Raw genomic sequence first — 23,003 nt, 5'->3', positions numbered from 1 at the left:
GCATGGAGCCTGCTTCTCCCTCTGTGTCTCTGCCTCTCTCTCTCTGTGTCTCTATGAAAAAATAAATAAAATCTTAAAAAAAAATTTATAATGCTCCTAAACCCTTTTGTGATTTGCTTTTTTTTCCCCTCATAGCACTTGTCACCTTCTAACATAGTTTGTTGCTTATTTATCTTATTTAGTGTCTATTTTCTTCTTTAGTATAAATTTCCATGAGGTCAGTGAATTGTGTTTTTCTTTGGTTCACTGAAATGTTTTAATTTTCTAGAACTATTTCTTTCACATAGTAGGTGGCCAATAAATATTCGTTAATTGCCTGAATGAACTAATCCAGCTTCTATTTGAGCACAGTGATGAAACAATGATGGAAACAATACTATTTTCAAAAACATATAAATATGCTCATGTAAATATTACTACTGTGCATACACATTTGTGATAATACAACTACTTAAAAGTTCTTACTTTCCTTCATTTGGAATCATTCACCAATTTTAACTTAAGAGCTTTATTATTTGTCACATAAGGTTTCTATATATTGCTTAATCTCTCCCAACTCTTTAAGGTAGACATTATTACTGATTTTACAGAAATCTTACAAAAATACAAGTGACTTGACTAGGGTCACAGAACTCACTTGGGAGTTGAGATATGAACCAAGATTCTATGTCAAATGCTCCTTATCTTAATGACTCCTAATGGTCATGATAATGCTAAAGCATCAAGGTGACAGTTTAACCAAAAAAAATATGGTCAGAGAAACTAACTTGCCCAATGGAGCTTCCAGTTAATCTCAAATATGTTGTACTTATTTAAACCATACTTTATGTTTGTATTATGCAAGATAATAATTGGATCTCTTGATATTGGCATTATCTGGAGGAAATTGGTTTTTATCTTTTAACTTCTTGTGTGTGCACAAGAATTCTCACAACTGTGAGAATTCAAGTTATTAACATGGAGTTTATTTTTTTAATTTTATTTAAATATTCAGTACAAATGATAAAATAAATACCCATTGATAACTTACATATATTCTTTCCTCCCAAAAGCCAAACACTATGCTGAATTTGTGCTTATTATTCCAAGTTTTTAAAAAAGTTTTTGTTCTTTATAGGAAGGATATCATACCTCTTGGTTGATGTTTAGTTTTTTCTTTATGCTAATTATATAGAGTCCCTCAAAGCATTATTTTTAGGGTATAATTCTGACCCAGATTAATATGAAGACCCATATTATTAGAAGAGTTAATTTGTGGCACATAAAATCCTAGTGGAACCAAATGGTGTTCAAAGTCATAGCTATACTTATCACAGATTTCATAATTGTTTACTCTTTACATTATGCAACCTATAAAAATGTATTAACAAAGAGAGTTAAAACTACTTTCCCTCTTTGACTTGAAAATATGCTGAAGAACTGTGTAGTTGACATTAAGTTAGAGCAAAAATAGACTGTCTTCAATTTAGGTCTCTTCCAAGAGCATTTCGGTCCTCATTTCATTCTAATGTCTCATGTCAGCATAATCGAGACTTACGACAGCATGATTCTCATATCAAAAGATCAAGGCAAAATCCAGAGACACTTTTTTTCAAAATTAATACATATGTTGTAATGATAGCCTCAGATAATAAAGGCAGACACCTATATGGAAAGATAAGTTCATTTGAGGTCTCAAAATGAAAAAGGTAAACAAGATATTGCAAAACTCTCACTGAAGAGAGAAGTCTGATAGGTTAGTTTTACCGACCCCCCCAAAATAGAAGATGAAGAACATGGTCTCAAAATAGTGTATGTTTAAAGCTGATTGCCTTAAAAGTTTTAATGGTTTAATAAAAGTCTCCTTTAAAGACAGCTTGTGATAATCATATTAAATGTTAGCTATCTGTCACTCATTTATATCAGATATTATAAAAATATACCAATGCCAAATACATAATTACAAAGCAATAGCAATGACAAAACAAATGGAGCACTTCGTAGAAGACCATACCTGATGTGGGGAGTAGAATTTCTTGTCACTAGTAAGTCGATTTCCATCCATGGAGAAAAGGAAGCTTCTTCTTTTGACACTGTCCTCAGATTCAGATTTGGGAAACCTGTCTCCCTCTCCTTTGTTGCTTCCTTCAAGATGCTCTCTCTGTCTTCTTTTCTTTCTTCGATTCCTCCACTCCTTAGCACTTTTGGAACTTAACTTTGATGCTTCTGAAGAACTTTCCAGGAGCTCTCCAAGCCCACCTATTCCACTGAAATCTCTTGAAGCAGCTGATGCAGCTGCAACCGCCTGTTGAAGACAAAGCCAAGCACTGTGTACAAGATTTGGAAATGATTGTACAAATGTTGCCATTAAAACTATTAACTATATGTAAATATTGTGTCTTCTGGTCATTTCATTGTGTCTTAGAAGTTTATTTAATAATGACAGTAAAACAGTATAAAGCAATATGCTTAACCTATGCATTAAGGCAAGAAAAGTCTGTTTTGGCACATCTTGGAGAATCTAAAAAAAAAAAAAAAAAACCCACAACTCTTTTGAGATTGCTTTATTTTCAAGGAAAATTGCTCTCTTAAAAATATCTCCTACATTTTAAAAGCAAATGTTCTCTTAGTGGTGGTTCGTTGGTCTGATTACTATTCCAGTTCCTTCCACAGGCTTGTTCTTCCCATGTGTGATGTGAACAACTGAGTGGTATTTTTTCCTTCTAAATCTAGGTCTAAGATTTTTTCTTTTTTCTTTTTTGTGAACTCAAAGCATTTAAAGTGTCCACTGTTTTACTACTAGATAGAAGTAGCGGGAGTAGAGTGGCTAGTTGACCTCTTCATTTGATTTACATTCAGTACTATAGTTCACATCCCGGAGGTTATGTTAATCTCAGAGATTAACATGATTAATTTATTACATAGCACTTTTAGTTTTAAAGTTTTTAGTATTTATAAATTACCTATGATTATTATAAATAATAATAAATGATTAACATGTCAATCAATAAGTACCTGAAATAATCATTCAAGGGATTATGAGATCTTCTTAAAATATTTTCTATTTATGTTTCAGCACTAAGTATACTTAATCATTTTGAATTTCTGTATATACTAAAGAAACAACCAGCTCTAAGGTGAAGCACAGCAAATTGTTTTGTAATGAATAGTATTTTTAGACTGGAAATGATCTAACCATGACTAGAGGATATGAAACAGTGATATAGTTCCTATCAAAGCTGAGTTCTCATTAAGTATATTCCTGTTTTTAAGTATAATCATGGAAGTGGAAATGATTAAATTATGAGAATACTGGTTCAACTTGTTATATATGTCATTACTAAATACAAACAACTCTAATGTACCTGCCCATTTTGTTTTATTTTCTCCACTAGATATATGGTAGAAAAGAATTTTGTCAAATGCATTTGTACACATTGCTTAGTATGTCACCTGACATAAGTGTCTAGTAAATGTTTGGTGAGTAAAGATGAAAAAGGCATTATGCCGTCAATTGTCTGAGTCACTGGGGTAGGAGTGAAGAAAGAATAAGATATATAAACTTGAATTTTCAAGATCTCATAAAAGACTATGTTTCAGAATAGTCTGTATAACAAACATTTTAGGAAAGAAGATAAAAAAATAAAATAAAAAATAAATAAAAAATAAAAAAAAGGAAAGAAGATAAAACTATAATGAGTTCGACAACAGGTGCTTTTTGGTTTTTTCTTCCTAAGGAGAAGCAAACCCTCCACAATAGCTTCCATTTCCGAATCTCATCTCAACTACAATTACAAAGAAAAAAAAAAAGTTTAAAACTAAAGGTGCTATAAATATAAAATTATCTAGGATTGGAACCCATGATCCCGGGGATTGGAACCATAGCACTACATATAGTATTAAATATGTGTGTTGGGCTAAGCAATGTAAAGTATACATTAATTGTAAAACAGATATTTATTTATATTGAATACTATATTCGATTTAAGACTCAGTGTAAGACATTACCTACAATTAAATGGAACAATTATTCAGAATTTGGGTATTTATGTTATTACATATTTTTTTTTTTTAATTTGAAGAGGCAGAGTAAGTGAGAGAGACAGACAGATAGAGGGCACCAGCAGGGGAGGGGGAGAAGCAGCCTCCCCATGGGAGCCCTGATGTAGGGCTCCACGCCAGGACCCTGAGATCATGACCTGAGCCGAAGGCAGACACTTAACCAACTGAGACACCCAGACGCTCCTGAATTTTTGATTGCTAGTATCACTTCTAGTGTCATCAGTAATGGAAGATGAGAAATATTAAGGGCCTTTTGTAAATATGAATGAGGCTAATGTAAATATATACAAAATGAGGCACTTATTTGTAGCAAGTTAAATCTAGTCATGTAGTACTTGATATATAGGAGATACATAGTATACAGCACTCATTGAAAGAATGAATATACATACATTTATTTTTATCCAAATAAAGCCTTTAATTTTCTTTTCCACTTTGTATACACGGTAACACAGTGCAACACACAGCGTTAATCATTTATTGATTTGTCTGTAGTTAGAAACAAAGGAAGTTGTGGTAACATTCCTTTGCAATAATCCTGAAACTCATGTTCATTTAAATACTTCCGGAATTTGTTTTGCATAAAACATGATTTCCCTACCTATTCTGGATAACAGTTCAAATAACTCAAAACTAAAGCATTTCTAAGGCAACAATGGTAACCTTCCGACACAACACATTTTCTGTGTCACTCATCAACTCAAATCTGTCACTTGTTCCACTGCCAGTGATTTGCTGATTCCCTCAAAGGCAGATGTTTCCTGTCACCTCACATGTCTGTGTACCTGTTTCTACCCATCTCTGTGACAAGGCCAATGTCCTGCTTACTTAGAGTATTGCTTTCACTGGCTTGATGAATTCCTCCTCTTACAAATAACATATATATGCTTAATATTTACTCAAGGAGTAACATTTAGTTCTTATAACATTTCTCTGTGATTCACCATGAGCTCTATAACTCACTGTATCTGTGTGTCCTTTAGAAATAAAGCCATGTGATTACTTGTAATTATATTTCACTTTAAACATAAAATCCAGTTTAAAAAACCCACTCAAAATTACAAGACCTTAACTAAACATGTTTCAATGTTACCTCTAATTATATAGGCTCTCCTAAATGACAATATTTTAAATATTGTCCCAAAGCTTACTATTAAATTTTTCCTATCTGACCTATATACACTGCTATGGGATATGTTGTGTTGGGTACCATTAGGCTTTTAAACAGTCATGATGATTCAACATAAAACTTTTTTTTTTTTGGTTGAGTTTTGTCTTTCATCATCCTTTAAAGTTACACTTGATTTGTGAGTTCACTGAGCTTAGTTATTTTTTCATGTCTAAACAATGACTAGCATTAGGAGGTCCTTTAACAGATTAAATGAAAATAGAAGTGATGCTAGGCTTCATGAAATCATTGGCTAAATGGTACATCTGAAAAGTGATAGGCGATTAGCAAGACATAGGTTACAGTGGAGCACCGATGATCTCATGGGTAGACTATGTCTCCCTCTCTGCCTGCCTCGAGCACCTTCCTCTTTTTAAATATTGGCTGTTTACTGGGCATTGATACCTGTGTTCTCATTAAGGGGATAAGATTGCATTGGTACTGTGCCATCCCAGTCCATGTTAAAACACTGGGATCAGTTATCCTAAGATCAGTTTAAACTTGTGTACGTATGAAGCTAAAGGTGAGCCAAATCATGACTTGATCACTGGAATCCAATACGTTTTAAGTGACAAGAATGCACATTTTTTAGTTGACCTAATTAGGATGTAGATAATTAGATTCTTTAAACTTCTAATAGGTACTGTGCACTTTTGCTTCTAAATTTAAAAGATTGTACTCTTCTAATTGATGCTATATTTTACCCTAAAGTGGCTGAATTTCAGAATGTGTTCTTACTTCTGTACTATGGATCTGTGTAGTATTTTCAAGCACATTGCTTTGTCTGTTTTTGTAAATGATAAATAGAATAATCTGATGCTTTAAAATACATTTATAGGGCAGCCTGGGTGGCTCAGAAGTTTAGCACTGCCTTCAGCCGAGGGCATGATCCTGGAGACCCGGGATCAAGTCCCTGCATGGAGCCTGCTTCTCCCTCTGCCTGTGTCTCTGCCTCTCTCTGTCTCTCTCTGTGTGAATAAATAAATAAAATAAAATAAATACATTTATATACAATCTATAAATATTATTTCCCATAATATTTAAAATTTTGAAATAAATAATTTGCCCTGTAAATAGCTAATGCATTTCATTATTTTACAAATGTGCTTTTTGTAGTGATCCGAAATAAATTCTTAAGTACTTGAAATGTAGCAGATCTACCAAGCATGAAGTATATTTTATAAGATTTTTAAGTATCACCAAACTTATTTATAGCTTTCCTTATAAAATCACTAAAATATAACCATGATATTACTCTGTATCCAGTGGTAAGATGAAAATAGCAAAGCAATCATGATCAACAAATGCTAAGAATATGGTTGGGCTTTGTAACCAGCTAAACAATTCATTGTCAAATCCCAGTCTCACCAAAAAATGCCTCAAAAAAAGGGCTTAATTATATGTTGTACATCCTCAAAGTAACTCAGAATTATTAAAAACTTAAAATTTGACCCTACCCATTGAATCCGTACATCTCTTGTCATTCAAATAATGCTTTTAAAATCTGGAACCGTCAATCTAAAAATAATCACTATGTATCAAAAAAGTCATTATGTACAAAACTTATTTGGACTACTGCTTCTGGTTAAGATATAGTTAATAGTGATTTACTCTCTGTACTGAAAAAAAACCACTAAAACAGACAAAATACATGTAACACTGCATTAATAGGGCATTGAGTGGACTGTTCAAAAGGATCTTCACTCAGTGGTAGAGAATAGTTAAATTAGATGCTCCAACTAGTTCTACTTAAAAAGTCTTTAAAGGTTTCAAGATGGAAAAGGATTAAGCTATTTATAACTAATGTAACTAATGTCCCCAAATAAGGTTCAAGAATTTTTATAGGACTACAAACATATCCAGAACAAAAAAAAAAAAAAAAGGTAAAATTAAATGTCTGGAATTAAATTGAAAATTGCTAAGAATGAAAAAAAAATTCAGGAATATATGACTATTAATGAAAAAAATAAGTTAATACTGATCAAGATCTGACATAGGCATTAGAATTAGCAGAAAAGGACTTATTTTTTTAAAAAAAGATTTTATTTATTTTGGGCAGAGAGAGAGAGAGAGTACAAGCTACAGGAGAGGGGTTGAAGGAGAGGGAGAAGCAGACTCTCCACTGAGCAGAGAGCCCAATGTGGGGCTCAGTCCCAGGATCCTGGGATCATGATCTGAGCCAAAGGCAGACCCTTACCTGACTGAACCACTCAGGCACCCTTAGTTTAAGGACTTTAAACAGTTACTATAATGATATTGTGTATGTTCAAAATGTTAAAGACATGGGAAATATAAAAGAGATGCATATCAAGGTTTGAGGGATGAAAACTACAAAAACTGAGATAAAAAATGCCATGGATAGGATTAATGGTATAGCAGACACTACAGAAGAAAAGATGATAAACATGAAGACATAGCAAAAGAAATGAATGGAACTGAAATTGACAAGGTGATTCTAAAATTCCTATGAAGCTGCAAAGGACTTAGAGTGTTACAATAGTTTTGGAAAAGAAAAAATTGGAGAGCTACAACTCTCTGATTTCAAGACATTAAATAGCTACAGTAATAAAGAGAATGTGTATTGGTGTAAATTGAACAGAACAGAATCTAGAAATAGACCCATTCACATCTGGACAACTGATTTTTGGCAAGGTTCAAAGGCAATTTAGTGGAGAAAGGATATTTTGTTCAACAAATGGTAATTAGATAACCATATGCAAAAGAAAAAAATCTCAACATATAAATCAGACCTTACACAAAAATTAACATTAAGATGGGTCATTGATGTAAATATAAAACATGAAACTATAAAGCTTCTAGGAATAAAAATAGGAAATCTTTATGATGCTGATTTGGCAAAAATATGTTAGAAACTACACTGAAAGCATTACCAAAGAGACAAAATCTTGATAAAGTATACTTCATCCAAATTTAATTTTTAACCAATAGGAAACTGATGCTTGCTGGAGAGGAAGTGTTTGGGGGGATGGGGTAATTGAATGATGGGCCTTAAGGAGAGCACATGATGCGATAAGCACTAGGTGTTATACACAACTGATAAATCATTGAACACTACATCTGAAACTAATGATGTACTATAAATTGGCTAATTGAATTTAAATAAATTCAATAAATAAATTTATAATTATTAATTAATAAATTTAATAAATTTAAATAAATAAATGAATAAATAGAACACATTTTTTATCCAAAAATACTATTAGGAGAATGAAAAGACAAGTTACAGGCTAGGAGAAAATATTTGCAAAGAATATACATCATCAAGGAATAAAACCTTAAATGTTATAATTAGTGGTGAAACGAATAATTGGAAATATCAGTTATGTATCTTCTCATATTAAACTGAATGTCAGATTTTCCCCTCAGGTTTCATGAGACGTTTTCAAAACCTTATCCTGAATGTGCTTTCTTTACATATAATATCAAAAAGTTCCTTTGATTACAACTTTAGAAACAATTTTAGACTTGAATAACTTTATCTTTTCTAATGGCAATGACTGTATACCAAATCAAAAGCTGGTTTCAATTTGACCTCTATGCTTAACAATATTCCTACTTAATACTCACAATAATAATAATAACAACAATAATAATAATAAAACTTTGCTTATTGTCACTCCATACCTGAGCTTCTTCCTGTTGCTTTTTAAGCTGTTCCAGCATTTGCTGAAATTCAGCCTCTTTCTGTTCTGCCTCCTCCAAGGTGGCCTGATTCTGTTCCTCGTAGGCCATGGCCACCACAGCCAGGATCAAATTCACCAAATAGAAAGATCCCAAGAAAATCACCAGGACAAAAAATATCATGTATGTTTTTCCAGCAGCACGTAGCGTCTAGAGGAAGCAAAGGATAATTTCACCAGTATAGTATATAATGTCTCCGAATAAAGATTTGATTTCCATAATTATAGTGAGGAGATGAATATTTTTTAGCATCCAATGTATTTTGACCAATATTTGTTTGGTATTAAACTGAGCACATGTGTACGTGAATGCACGCATGCACGCACACAATTATCTATCTAAGGCTTGACTGTAGTGTCATTTGATATAAACACACATTTCAAATTAATATATATTGGGAATATATATGAAACCCCACTAAAATCTTTTCTTAGAGTCCATTATGGAGGGCACTATTAAGAAATAAGAACCCTATCTTTAATTCCTTTTAGTGGAATCCTACTTCCATGGAAGCCTACTCTCTACACCATATAGAGATAACATCTTTCTTCCTTCCTTTTCCAGCCCTGATTAACTAACTGTAGGCTTAATTTGAAATTTTTATATAGTTGATTTCTAAATATTTTCACATGTTCTTTTATATATACAACTAGATTATAAACTCAAAGCCATGAACACTCTTTGCATCTTCCATAGTTCTAGCAGAACGTCCTTCATATAAGAAGTTATTACTGAACATGTACTGACTGAATGAACAATTGGCATTCTAGGCACACTTGCTTTGTACTGGACCCTCCTCTGTATTGTAGAGTGTTATTAACAAGTATTGATACTTGTCAGGTCACATTTGTTCATAAAATTAGATCTCCCACACATTAATTTGAACCTTACTGCTATGGTCTGAATGCTTCCCCCCAAAATTCCTAAGTTGAAATCTTAATGCCCAGTGTGATAGTATTAGAAGGTGGGACCTTTGGGAAGTGATTAGATTGTGAAGGTGGAGCTGTCATGAATGAGATTAGTGCCTTATAAAAAGAGCCTCCAGAGAGAGCCTCTTGCCCTTTATATGCAGGTGATAACAAGAAGATGTCAGCTGATGAACCAAAAAAGGGCTTTAGCCAGAATGGAGCCATGCTGGCATCTTGATGGTAAACTTCCCAGTCTCCAGAACTGTAAGCAATACATTTCTGTTACTGATAAAGCTATCCGGTCTGTGGTATATTGTTGTAGATGCCCTAATGGACTAAGACACTTACCAACTGGTAAAGGTTCTCCCAGTAGTCTTGAGTCATGAGTCGAAATAGAGACAAGAAAGCCCAACTAAAGGTATCAAAGCTTGTGTATCCATAGTTGGGGTTTCGGCCAGCCTTCACACAGATGTATCCTTCTGGACACTGTCTATAAGGGAGAGATAGTGCTGGGGTCAGGTTGGCATTTGTAGCTATTTCTATCAATTTGATTTATAGGAATTGTCAAAACTCAGGGTTGCTGTCTATGATGGATTTTCTTGCCTTCATTTCCAGAGCACTTTAGGTAATTGCTTACAGTGATACTGTTATTAGATGAAATTTATTAGGAAAACCAATAGAATACTGGGATGCAAAGAGTCAGATTTGCAGACATTTAGTATGGCAAAGAGATAGCAACTACATGCTTTTGCCTCTGACATCATCAGTGTCCTGCTCTTTACAAAGTGGCAAAAATAAATGATTAAAAAATGAAAGGCCAGAAAACAAAGGGTAGGGAATGAGCTACTTTAGCAGGCACTTCTGTAGAACTTTACCAAATAAAGCTTATATTTTAGAATAATTTGACATTTGCAGAAAATTATAAAGAGGGCACAGAATATATGCCCAATTTCCATGCCCAGTTTCCTCTGTTGTTAGTATCAATGTTAGTATGGTACATTTCAATCAATACTGATACATTATTATAGACCAAAGTCTATACTTCATTCAGATTTCCTCAGGTTTTCCCTAATATTCTTTTGGCGTTTAAAGATCCCATTCAGGATGCTATAATACATTTAGTGACCATGTCACTTTAGGCTCCTCCTGGTAAAGTTTATCAGAGTTTCCTTGTTTTTTGATTACCTTGATAGTTTCAAGGAATACTATCACGTATTTTGGAGAACGTCTTTAATCTGGGATTTGTCTGACATTTTTCTTATGATTAGATTGGGGTTATGGATTTTTGGAGAGGTAAAATATCATTATTGTCACATCATATCAAGGGTACATATGATCAGTGTGACTTATCACTGTTGATACTAATGTTTGTTAGGTTTTTCCACTGTAAATTTAATGTTTCTTTTTTTCTATAGTGTGCTCTTTGGAATAAAGTCACTATGTGCAGCCCACACATTAGAAACAGGGAGTTAAGATCCACCTTCTTAAAGTAGAGCATGTACACAAATTATTTTGAATTCTTTTGCATGGGGGATTTGTCTATTATTCCTCATTTATTTATTTACTTAGTCAATCATTTCTTTATATGAGTAGTCATGGTATTCATTTTATACTTTCAATTCTAATCTAATGGTTTTATTTATTTTGTTATCTAAATTGTTCTAGTTTTGACCATTGGAAGCTTTTCCATTGACTCCTGTATCTATTTGACATAACCCCATGGTTCTATGTGTTTTTTGTTTGTTTATATTATTTTATTTTTATTTTTTGTTTATTTTTTAACATTTTCTTGCTTTGAGGCACTACAAGATGCTTTAGACTCATCTTTTATATTTCCTGCTCTAGAATCAGCCATCTCTCCAAGAAATCCTTGTTCTTTTATTGGAGAATAATATTAGAAACGAGGACAAATGTGTGTGCGTGTGTATACACACATATCTCTTGCTTTGTCAACTGAGGGCCTAGAAGAGTAATGACATTGCCTTAGCAATAAACATAGCACTCAGAACTGGTTTCTAATAACATGTGTATGTAAATGTGTATGCATGTATAACCATCTGTACCTCGATTAAGCTAAATAGGAGGTCATACTGTCTCCAACCCTGCTTCATTACCACGGGATATCTTTCTAGACTCCTACCTTTGCTTATGTGTAACTTCTCCCTCCAAAACTGGCTGGCTTCTATCATCTACTATCTATATGCTTAATTGTACAACAGTAGTATACATGCATAGTTGTTTTAGGATTGTTAATCCACACTAGCGTGGGAACAACTTTATCAACTAGAATAGGGTTGTTTTTTTTTGTTTTTTTTTGTTTTTTTTGCCTTTGTCTTATAGACTCCATTCATTCCCAAAGTTGTTTAGAACAGTTCTTATTCTCCTAGTCCTTCAGTGAGGTTATTTTACACATTATAAATATATTTATATCTCCGTTACATTCTGTATTTCAACCTGGGATACCCCAACCTTAAAAATGATTTTATTTGCATACACTTTTAACTCTTTGTGCTGTAAAGTTCTATGAGTTTTGACAAATGCTTAATGCTCACCATTACAGAATCATACAGAAGTTTCTTCACTCTAAAGAATCTCCCATGTATCACCCAGTCAATTCCCTACCCTGAACCCTTGAAAAACACTGATCTTTTTATCATTCTATTGTTCATCTTTTTTAAAATGTCATGTGATTTGAATCAGATGAATATAGCTTTCTCAGATAGGCTTTTTTCATGTCTTAATATGTATTTAACGTTCATCAATGTCTTTTTGTGGCTTGATAGCTTATTTTCTTTTTATCACTGAATAATATTTCACTGGATGAATACATCACAGTTATCCATTCACCTGTTGAAGGACATCTTGATTGCTTCAAGTTTCTTGTGATTATGAATACAACTGTTATAAATACTCATGCATGTTCAAGTTAATTGGCTAAATATCTAGTAGGGAAATTGCTGGATCATATGGTTAGACTGTGTTTATTTTGTAAGAAACTGCCAAATTGTTCTCCAAAATGGTTGTAGTATTTTGCATTCCCATCAGCAATGAATGCGAATTTCTGTTGTTCTACATCCTCACTAGCAATTTATTACCAGTACTTTTTTTTATTTTAGCTATTCTAAATAGGTATATAGTAGTAACTTACTGTTGTTTTAATTTTCAATACCCTAATGACAAATGATGCTTAGTATCTTTATATATCTTTATTAACCATCTGTATATATTCTTTCAGAATGTCCAGATTTTTGCCTATTTTTAAATTGAGTTGTTTTCTTTTCATTGAGTTTTAAGAGTGCTTTGTGTATTTTGCATATGTCTTTTTTCAGATATATGTTTTGTAAACAATTTCTTGCAATTATGGCTTTTTTCCCATTCCCTTTATAGTGTCTCTACAGAGCATAAGTTTTTAATTTTAATTAAGTCCAACTTATCAATTATTTCTTTCATGGGTTGTATATTGGCATTTAAAACTTATCACGAAATATGAAGTCATGTAGCTTTTATTCTATGCTTCTTTTTTAAATATTTTATTTATTTATTCACACAGAGAGAGGCAGATACATAGGCAGAGGGAGAAGCAGGCTGCAGGGAGCCTGATGTGGGACTCAATCCCAGGATCCCAGGACCACGACAAGAGCCAAAAGCAGATGCTCAGCCACTGAGCCACCTAGGTGCCCTAATTCTATGCTTTCTTAAAGGAGTTTACAGTTTCTATGTATTTTACATTTAGGTCTGTGGTTGATTTTGAGTTAGTTCTTGTGTAAGAAGTGAGGTTTATATCTAGGTTCATTTCTTTGCATATGGACTTCCAGTTGCTCCAGCACTATTTGTTGAAAAAACTTTCCTGTTTCCTTTGTTTTTTTTTTTTTTTTTCCTGTTTCCTTTGAATTGCATTTTCATCTGTCAAAAATTAGTTGACTGTATTTATGTAGGTCTATATTTTGGGAGGGAGGTGTCTGTTGTTTTTCATTGAAATATATACCTATTCTTTTTCCAGTACAACGTTGTCTTGATAGCCTTACAGAAAATCTTGAAATTAGAAATTTCTTTGGAATTTTATTTGACATTTAACAAGAGGGGGTATCAATTTTACCAGTAAATCACCTAATCCATATTAAGTACTCAATAAAGAGCAGTGATTATTATGGTTTAATAACTATAGAGTATGCATCTTCCAAACTTATCCAAAATTTTATCTAGGCTTTTACATTAATCATAATAATAAAAAATAATACCTAAAATGCAATAAACACATGTGATAGATCAGGTGCTAAGCCAAGTGCTTTATGTGTATTAAGTAACTAATCACCATAACAACCCTAAGAGACAATATTACTCTCCGCATTTTAGAAATAAACTCAGATACAGAGAACTTAGAATACTTTTCCAAAGTCAGAATTTGTAAATGGTGGAATTAAGGTTTGAATCCAGATATAGATGAACCCTAAAATTCATGGTCTTATTCACTATATTATCCTAACAAAGGTCAGGAAAAATATCAGGAAAACAATCCCCCTCCCTTCCCCCCTGCCCTGAAAACACCATCTCTAAGACTAATATGCATTTTCAATAATACTCCTAGATCTTTATGGCAATACGAGTTTCCCATTTTCTAGGATGACACAAAATACTTCTGTGTAAATTCTGTGGTTTAAGAGTCACTAACTATTGCTATACTTGGCTTCTAAAGAAATTACACCTTGACCTAAAATCAATTTATAATACTCTTGGGAAAATAAGTATGAGAGAGCAACCTGATGACTAAGATATTAAAGTGTCTTTTATTGTAGAATGTGACCAAAAAGAACTGTTGGGTATGCAGACTCAGAGCTAGACATGGCTTTGACATGTATCTGTCCCTTGGCTTTTTTTGCACATGGGATTTTCATGCTATTTCAAAAATACCTAACTCTCTCAAAGCAGTTTCCCATCTGAGCTTGCAGCGTAAAGATCATGTTATAGTCTAGGTCTTTTCCAGCCACAGCAAAACTCATCACATCAACGTATACCTACATCAATCAAAATGTTCCCTGTATTTATTAAACAGCTCTGATGGGCTTACAAAAAAGATAGACTATGAGTCTTCTTCACACTTTGGAGTAATAGTCAGGTACATACATCTTAACTATGGAATTCTGGAGAAAAGGTCTTTACCCAGAGGGGTAATCTTAGTGACCATGAATTTAGAGCTGATAGCAAGTCCTCTAACACAGAGAAGGTACTTCCTAGGTAGGTAGCATCACTCTTTATTATATACATGTAAGAATACCTTTGTATTTTTTTCCTGTTTTTTGTTAAAGTGTTCTACATTTTTAAAAATTGTGTTTCTTACCCTGCATCTGAACCATTTCCACAGAGTAGAGGGTCCTTTTGTCCATCCAAGACATAAAAGTGACCTGTTAATATAAAGAACAAACCATTTCATTTCATATCTATGCTACTGACATTAGGAATAAATGAGAGTTGGACTATCTCAGTTATTTCCAAAGTGGACACAATGAGGTCTTTTCACAAAGATGGTTTCAAGCCACAGTCTCAAAACTATTTATAGTCGAAAAGGCATTCAGCAACACTAAGGTTAACAATGTAGCAATATTTCTTACTGTCATCTTCAATGTAATCCTTCCAGTTAAATGTACTCATTGTTATATTAACAAATATCCCGTTTGAATCCATTGTGCCATTAAAGTAGGATGTGGTGTTGGTTTCAAAAGCAGAATCGCTTGGGGGCCATTGCAAGCATTTATTCCGCAGGTTGCCCATGAACAGCTGCAGACCAATTAGAGCAAACACACTCAGACAGAACACAGTCAAGATCATGACGTCAGAGAGCTTCTTCACAGACTGGATCAGGGCCCCCACAATGGTCTTTAAACCTGAAGAGAAAAAGCAGTCGGTCATCCAAGGAAGAGTTTCCTAAGCCACAGTGTCTTCTTAGTCACACACATCTCTTTTCCCATAAACGGTTGCTTGGCTATTTAGACACCAAAGCTTTGTGGATATTCAGATGGTTTGGGAAGTAGATGAAGAGCCAATTTTTATTTATGAACAGTATGCCTTCTGGAGACTTAAAATGAAAGTGTAAATAAATATTTAGGCAGGAAGCTTTTTTCTTTTGCGTGTGGTTTTACGTGTTGCCATGAACATCAAAGAACTTGCAGTTATTTTTTATTTCAGATTTTGTGTTTCACGAGGCATCTCCTTCCAACCCATTCTTTACACCAGCCTCCAAGTAGCAGTAATTCAGAGGGGAAAAGAATTTTAGAGTATCAAAAGTCCTATGCCACGTACATGCTGTTCAAGAATAATCTTTTCTCCTTTATTAAAGGAGACCTATTTTCAGAATAGATCTGCAGTGAATGATAAAACCGAAATAAGTTAGTAAAGGTATGGTGGCAAAGCTTTTTACAGAACATAAAAAGAGAAAGCTTTACATCATAAATGCAGAGAGAGAGAAAGAGAGAGAGCACACACATGCACAAAACTAGTATTTTTATAGACGACTCATGCAATTCTGTTAAACTCAAAGGCTGACTATATAAATAAGCATGTAATTTCTAAAATTTTAGTAACTGAACTGCATTGAGACATCACTTGGCATTCTTAAAGTTGACAAACAAGAATAATAAGCAACAAGCCTAATGATCTAAGTGTGATTTCAACCTAAATATTATTACAGTGTATTTAAAGTCAGCCTCGGTGTTTAACCTAGCTCTCACCTGGAATGACTGAAATTGTTTTCAGTGCTCGGAGAACTCTGAATGTTCTCAGTGCTGAGACATTGCCCAGATCCACAAACTCTGTCACGTATCTGTAATAGGGAGTTTACACACAACACAATAATACACAAGAAAAGTTGGAGATATAAGGGGCCTATCATCTTACACCAGTTTCTTCTTACCTGGAATTACAGAAATAGTTTTCAGAGCTCTCAAGACTCTGAAAGTTCGAAGAGCTGAAACATTGCCTAGGCTTACAAATTCTGTTACATACCTGTAGAATTAAATCAGAGTTACTGATAGTTTTGGCAAAGTTTATCCTACATAAAGAATGAAAGTTGAGTTTGACATATGGAGCCAGACCCTTGAGTTTAACAAATGGAATTGCTACAGACCTCAAGGTGCCATATGCTGAAAGCTGCTTTTAAGGAATAAAATTTTGTTCTTATTTCAATGTAATTTTCACTAATATGAACAAGTTTGTTTGTAAAACTGATCAAAGTGCAGTTCGAGGTATTATGCTCAATGAATAACTTCCTTTTGATGAAGTAGAAGACTATATGACATGAAAGTAACTGTTTATTGCTCATTTACCAGATAGATTTACCTTGCTAATATGTTTTCTAAAGTGTATTCCTTTTTTTAAAAATCTAAAGTGTATTCTTAAAATATATGAGGCATATAGTTAATTTGGCTAATAAGCAAACTCTACATTTAAAATATGTCAAAACAACCTGGTTTGTGCTAAAACTATTTTCATTCCTTTGAGCTTAACAACTTTTCAAAAATACTCACGCCATCACAATGACACTGAAATCCAGCCAGTTCCATGGATCACGAAGGAATGTAAAATCTTCTAAGCAAAACCCTCTTGCCAAGATTTTTATAAGTGACTCAAAGGTGTAGATTCCAGTGAATGTGTACCTAGGAAAAGCATCCAAACAATTTCATTTATGCTGTTCATATACGGCAAATCTTATACTTTTGTGTGTTTTTTTTTAATTTGCTAAAATCTTATTTTTTATTTCCATTTACAGAGACTTGACTAGTCTAATTAATCTTATAAGCCCAAGTAAAGGGTTAAGCTGAAGAGATAGTATCTTCCCCAAAGAATCTGATTTATTTTAACTATTTAGATTTTAGAATAATAGTTTCATGTGTTTTATGAGTAATGATCAAACTTGACCCTCTAGAGCAATGCTGTTTGATTAAAATATAATATAAGCTACATATGTAGTTTTTACATTTTCAGTAGCCAAATAAAAAAATAAGGAAAAACAAATGAATTTAATTTTAATATTATATTTTATTTAAACCAATGTAACTAAAATATTATTATTTCAACAATTAAGACTAGCCAAATTTCAAGTTTCACATGTGGCTGGTGTCTCCCTCATTAGACAATGCAGCTCTAGAGGTAAAATTTCTTGGATTTATTTATAATAATATATTCCATTCAAATTTATTAATGATAACAGTGATTTTTAGGGATATTTTACATGTCTAATCTAGAAAATATGCTTCCCCTTTTTATATTTAAGAGTCAGTCATAGTTTTAAAACTGCTTCTCTCATATATATTTCTCGTATATATTTTGTTTTATTTTATTTTATTATTTTTAAAAGATTTTATTTATTTATTCATGAGAGACAGAGAGAGAGAGGCACAGACACAGGCAGAGGGAGAAGCAGGCTCCATGCAGGGGCCTGACGTCGGACTCAATCCTGGGTCTTCAGGATCACACCCTGGGCTGCAGGCAGTGCTAAACCGCTGCGCCACTATGGCTGCACTATTTCTCGTATATATTTTAAAATTGCTTCTCTCATATATTTACACAAGAAAAATTATAATTTATTAGTATTTTATGTGTGTCCATTTACATAAATACCAAAATTCAGAGAGAAACCAAATTTCTGATTTTTACCTTGCATTAGCTACTATTTCTATACAATTGAGCCAAATCGTTCAAACATGCTCACATTCAAATTTCCGCCTCCAAAATGGTGAAAGGATTTCCATTTACTGTTTGATATATAGTGCATTTTTAGCCCTCTTTCCTTTGAGTGTTGACAATATTGTTATTTCTGTTTCTTCCAAAAATAGTTGAGGAAAGAGTACTTGTTTTTCAACACTGTGTTCTTTTAAAAATTGCAATTTAATATTATCCTTCAAATTACCTCACCCAAGCCATAAAGTTTTGATTTACTCTTGTTAAAATTAATTATATTTTCCAGCCTACTAGTATTTTATATGTGAATAAAGTTAGGAGACTTATCTTTGCATTGTTTCCTGCAGTAATTTTTTTAAGATGAGGGGACAAAGAAATAAGAGGAAAATCTATGCGGAGAACTTCACGTCCAGTTTTCCTAAGAACATTCCTCCTCCTTTTAAAAATAAATCAGTTCATTTTTTGAAGAATAAATATAATTACTATCTTTATTTATGAAGTAGCTGACCTCATTCAGAAATTTACAATGCCAGGCTTATATTTACTTGGGTTTTAGTTTGGACCTTTGCACATTACACATAATCACCATGACATTTCTGTTTAGAGATAGCTGCCTTGTAAAAAGCTTTAAGAAACAGCTCAGTGTACGTTTTATATATCATATTAATGGTTAATGCCCTATGGTCTATGCTTTGGAAATTCTAGGTTATCTACAGATTTCCTAGGAGTAAGATTAAAGTTCCTACTTCTATCCCTGTTTTTGTTGATAGCTATCCAAGGAGGAGTGTCCTGGAGCTTAACATCTGAGACAGAGCTTTGCCCAGAACAGGTGTTCAGAAGTGCCTATTAGCAAACTAGATTGAACAGGTGAGAATCAAGGGGACCTTGCTCTTTCTTAGCTCTGCCCCACTAGGCTCCTAATCATACTGTTGATTCTGTCCATGTCACCAGCTTTTTTCCTGTAATTACGATCTGCCTGCTTTTCATGACCCTCACTATACCGTATGGTCCTCAGCCTTTTCTGTGTGTCACCTCTTTGTACAGGGACTGTTTATGCTTTTAATGACCTGTTTTCATGTCAGAACTGAGTTATCTTCTCTTTTCTTTGCACCCTTGTTTGTTCGGTTTAGATTGTTGGCTGTAACCACTAATTTTGCTTGTTTTCCTGGTACTTTGCTGTCAAGTGACTAGGGATAAATGATCAGGAAACCTGTGCAAAGTTCTCAAACTGAATGATGAAGTCAAAACCTTTTGTAGGGATAAGACTACTTTCATAATGGATATAGTAATCTCCAAAACTGACTTTAAAAAGAGAGCCCTGCTAAGGCACTTGGATGACTCAGTAGGTTAAGCGTCTGACTTCTGATTTCAGCTCAGATCATGATCTCAGGATAGTGAGATTAAGCTCCACGTTGGGCTCTATGTTGAGGATGGATGTGGAGCCTGCTTAAGATTCTCTCCTTCCCCCTCCGCCTGTGCCTCTTCCCTCCCTCCCTGTTCTGTCTCTAAAAATGAAAAGAGAGAGACCTGAATATTCAAGGAATAATATTCAAATGTCTTCTTTACCTATATTTTAATAATGTTATACAAATAAATGAGACTTGTACATGTTTAAATGCTTCAGTAATTTCTTCTAGGAAAAGTGCATACATAATAGTTTTATATAAGTATGACCATTTGTTAATCTACAAATCATAAATGGTAACTAAGAATTCTGTTAAATTGCTTGCTTCAGCATAAGAACTGGATTCTCTACTAAAATGATTTCTAAGAAGCATTTCTAAGTTACTATAAAAAAAATCTCTAATATGTTAAATCACTGTCAAATGATGGCTTAGAATAGTGTATTAAATCCTTATCGAAGCTATAAAAACAGAAATAGAAGTGGCACTATTTGTCATAATAATTTATCTCCTATTGGATATTACTTTTTAAAAATATGACAATAAAAAGAACATGCTAGAAACTTTTTTCACTAAACCTTATCATTATATTCTATTACACAAAAATAGCCTACATAATGTAAATACCTTCTATTTCACTAAATTATGTATTTCTTTGTCATGAATAACCTCACACATGACTGATAACTTGGGGGAAAATGTTATAATGTGAAATTATGTTACTTAATGCAAAAATTTCCCCCAGCACATTGATGTTTTGGATCAATTAGTGGCATCCTTTTCCTCACACTTAAATAGAACATCCTTAGCATTAAAAAAAAAAAAAAAAAAAAAGAACATCCTTAGCATTAAAGGAAGATCTTAGTACTAATGCAGAAAGTTGACATTGAAGAGCCTTCTTTAGTACAAGTAGAGGCTAGTTTAACGTGCCAAAGAACTATTGTGCTTAGATCTTCCTCTTTATGTTAAAATAATAAATCAAATGTTTTATTTTATTGATATTATAGAAATATCCCCAGGGTCTTCATCTTCAGGGGAGAAAGGACAAGGCCTGGAGTCTGAGACTGGCTGCGATTTTAGGTATAGAGCTTTAATTGAGCCAATATCTTTTTCTTGGGATTGTTCCTGTGTTTATTAGTGTTCTGATTACAAAGTTTCATAAGTTTTGAGTGATCTTCTCTTAATCATGTTTTCCCCTTACGTCCTGTTATTTTTTTAGCTATGATTTTGTAGAGACCTTTTATTTCTTTTATGGTACACATTTAGGGTGTTTTAGCACACATGCTGTATCTAAATAAACTACATATCTAAATATAACTAAATATCTAAGTTACTTAAACACCTAAATGTATTTTTCTAAATGTAATGATATATAACCAAAATACCTAATATAATAATATTGTGCTAAACACTTAAATCTGTTTTATGAGACTATAACAATAATAGCAGTATACTAGAAAAAATATTTTATTCATCACATTACTCAAATGGTCATTTTTTAAAAAAGATTTATTTATCTATTTGGGAGAGAGAGAATCTAAGCAGATTCCGTGCTGAGTGTGGAGTTTGATAATGCGGGGCTTGATCCCCAGATTGTGAGATCATGACCTGAGCCGAAACCTAGAGCCAGATGCTTAACCAATTGAGCCACTCAGGTGCCCCAGATGGTCATTGTGTTTTATCTAACATGCATAACTATGATTGAATTTTAACTTTTATGCTAAATGTTTGATTTAGTTTACCAGCTGGTGTATACTATCATGAATTTGTTGGAAAGAATACTTACCCCATAGAAGAAAAACTCCCCCTAAGAACTTCCCTTATCTTCTTTCATTTTATGGAAATAACTTTTTCTTAGAAGTTTTTAGCCTGACTCCAAACAGTGAAAAACTTAAGTTAGACCATAACCATAAGGCGATTGCTAGAGAATTTGAGTGTGCATTTCTCATTAGAAGAAGTCATTCTTACTTACTCTACATTCTTCGTCCAGTCTGGAGGGTTACTCAAAGTCATAAATACGCAGTTGGTCAAAATAGTGCACATGATAAGCATGCTGAATAAAGTAGGTTATAGTTAAGGAATAAATAGTATATTATCATGGCCATTTACAATCCATACAAAAAAATCATCAATGAAGTTATCTGTGAAATCTGTCTTACTTATTTGTTTTAAAACAATGGCAAAAGTAATAAGAAACTTCAAAGCCTGTCATACATTCTTGGTCTACTCATTTTCATTTTACATGAAATGTAAAATTTCACGGAACTGAATTTAATGGAAAGAGATCTCTATTTGAAGCAATGGGAATTTTGTATTCTAATCAGTTATGTAAAATAGCACTGCAAGGGGAAATAATATTCCTTTTTTAAAAAGAGATTTTATTTATTTATTCATGAGAGACACACAGAGAGAGAGAAGCAGAGACATAGGCAGAGGGAGAAGTAGGCACTGTGTGGGGAGCCTGATTCAGGATCACGACATGAGCCAAAGACAGACCCTCAACCACTGAGCCACTCAGGTGCCCTGGAAATGACCATTCTTTAGTAACTTCACAATATAAGTGTAAAATTGTAAAAAATATGAATGTAATTATATGTGGTTGTACTTAGATATAATTTAAAATCACCACTGACAGAAGATTAACGAATGCAATATAAAAACCCTGAGAATGTCTACCCCAGTATTTTCAAAGATTACACTGATTGAGAATTCTACTGTAATTAGCTATTTTTAATAGTCTTATTGTGATGAGACTCATTCTTTTAGTGTTTATAGCATAAGAATAAAGGGAGAGAGAAGTTTTTGCTGATAAGTTACTATTGTTTTCTAACTTTTTATTTTTACTTTAGACTGTGGGGGAACTTAATGGGCCATCTAGATACCACACCATACAGATAAACGCTATTTTGAAAACTTCCTGAGAATTAGCTGTAACTAATTTCTCTTAAGATCTCAATCAGACTTCACTCTAAGGAAAATTATGATTATTTTGGGGGTAAATATTTTATTTAAAAATATAAATACTTACTGATATCAAACCATAGAATGAAAAGAGTTCAAATGAATCTCAAAAAGTGAAGTCTTATTTGCCCTATTTCTAGGTTAACCAAT

The 23,003-nt window shown here is 33.2% G+C and overlaps 1 protein-coding gene and 1 long non-coding RNA gene across 9 annotated transcripts in view; one reads left to right on the top strand and one right to left on the bottom strand.

Moving 5' to 3' along the window:
- Positions 1-23,003, bottom strand: part of LOC144304862 (sodium channel protein type 3 subunit alpha) — a 105,859-nt gene that overhangs the window by 47,142 nt on the left and 35,714 nt on the right. For 5 of the 6 annotated variants that reach the window (XM_077883454.1, XM_077883457.1, XM_077883458.1 and 2 more), the window contains 8 exons: positions 21,865-21,955; positions 17,337-17,465; positions 16,542-16,633; positions 15,426-15,698; positions 15,155-15,218; positions 10,168-10,309; positions 8,855-9,061; positions 1,994-2,284 (listed from right to left, as the gene is read on the bottom strand). In XM_077883454.1, coding sequence (XP_077739580.1) covers positions 1,994-2,284; positions 8,855-9,061; positions 10,168-10,309; positions 15,155-15,218; positions 15,426-15,698; positions 16,542-16,633; positions 17,337-17,465; positions 21,865-21,955 — 1,289 coding nt within the window. Of the gene's footprint in view, positions 1-1,993; positions 2,285-8,854; positions 9,062-10,167; positions 10,310-15,154; positions 15,219-15,425; positions 15,699-16,541; positions 16,634-16,723; positions 16,816-17,336; positions 17,466-21,864; positions 21,956-23,003 lie in introns of all 6 variants that reach the window. The other variant, XM_077883459.1, reaches the window with a different exon arrangement.
- LOC144304863 (uncharacterized) overlaps positions 1-23,003 on the top strand; it is a 115,966-nt gene that overhangs the window by 63,060 nt on the left and 29,903 nt on the right. For 2 of the 3 annotated variants that reach the window (XR_013371856.1, XR_013371857.1), the window contains exons 3-4: positions 19,260-19,356; positions 20,900-20,972. This is a non-coding gene — a long non-coding RNA (uncharacterized LOC144304863). Of the gene's footprint in view, positions 1-13,369; positions 13,494-19,259; positions 19,357-20,899; positions 20,973-23,003 lie in introns of those variants that run through there. The other variant, XR_013371858.1, reaches the window with a different exon arrangement.

The sequence above is a fragment of the Canis aureus genome, chromosome 34 (genome assembly GCF_053574225.1).
Source record: "Canis aureus isolate CA01 chromosome 34, VMU_Caureus_v.1.0, whole genome shotgun sequence".
In the NCBI taxonomy this organism is placed as follows: Eukaryota; Metazoa; Chordata; class Mammalia; order Carnivora; family Canidae; genus Canis; species Canis aureus.
The sequence above is the reverse complement of the archived record's forward strand: the minus strand, read 5'-3'. Positions and strand labels throughout refer to the sequence as shown.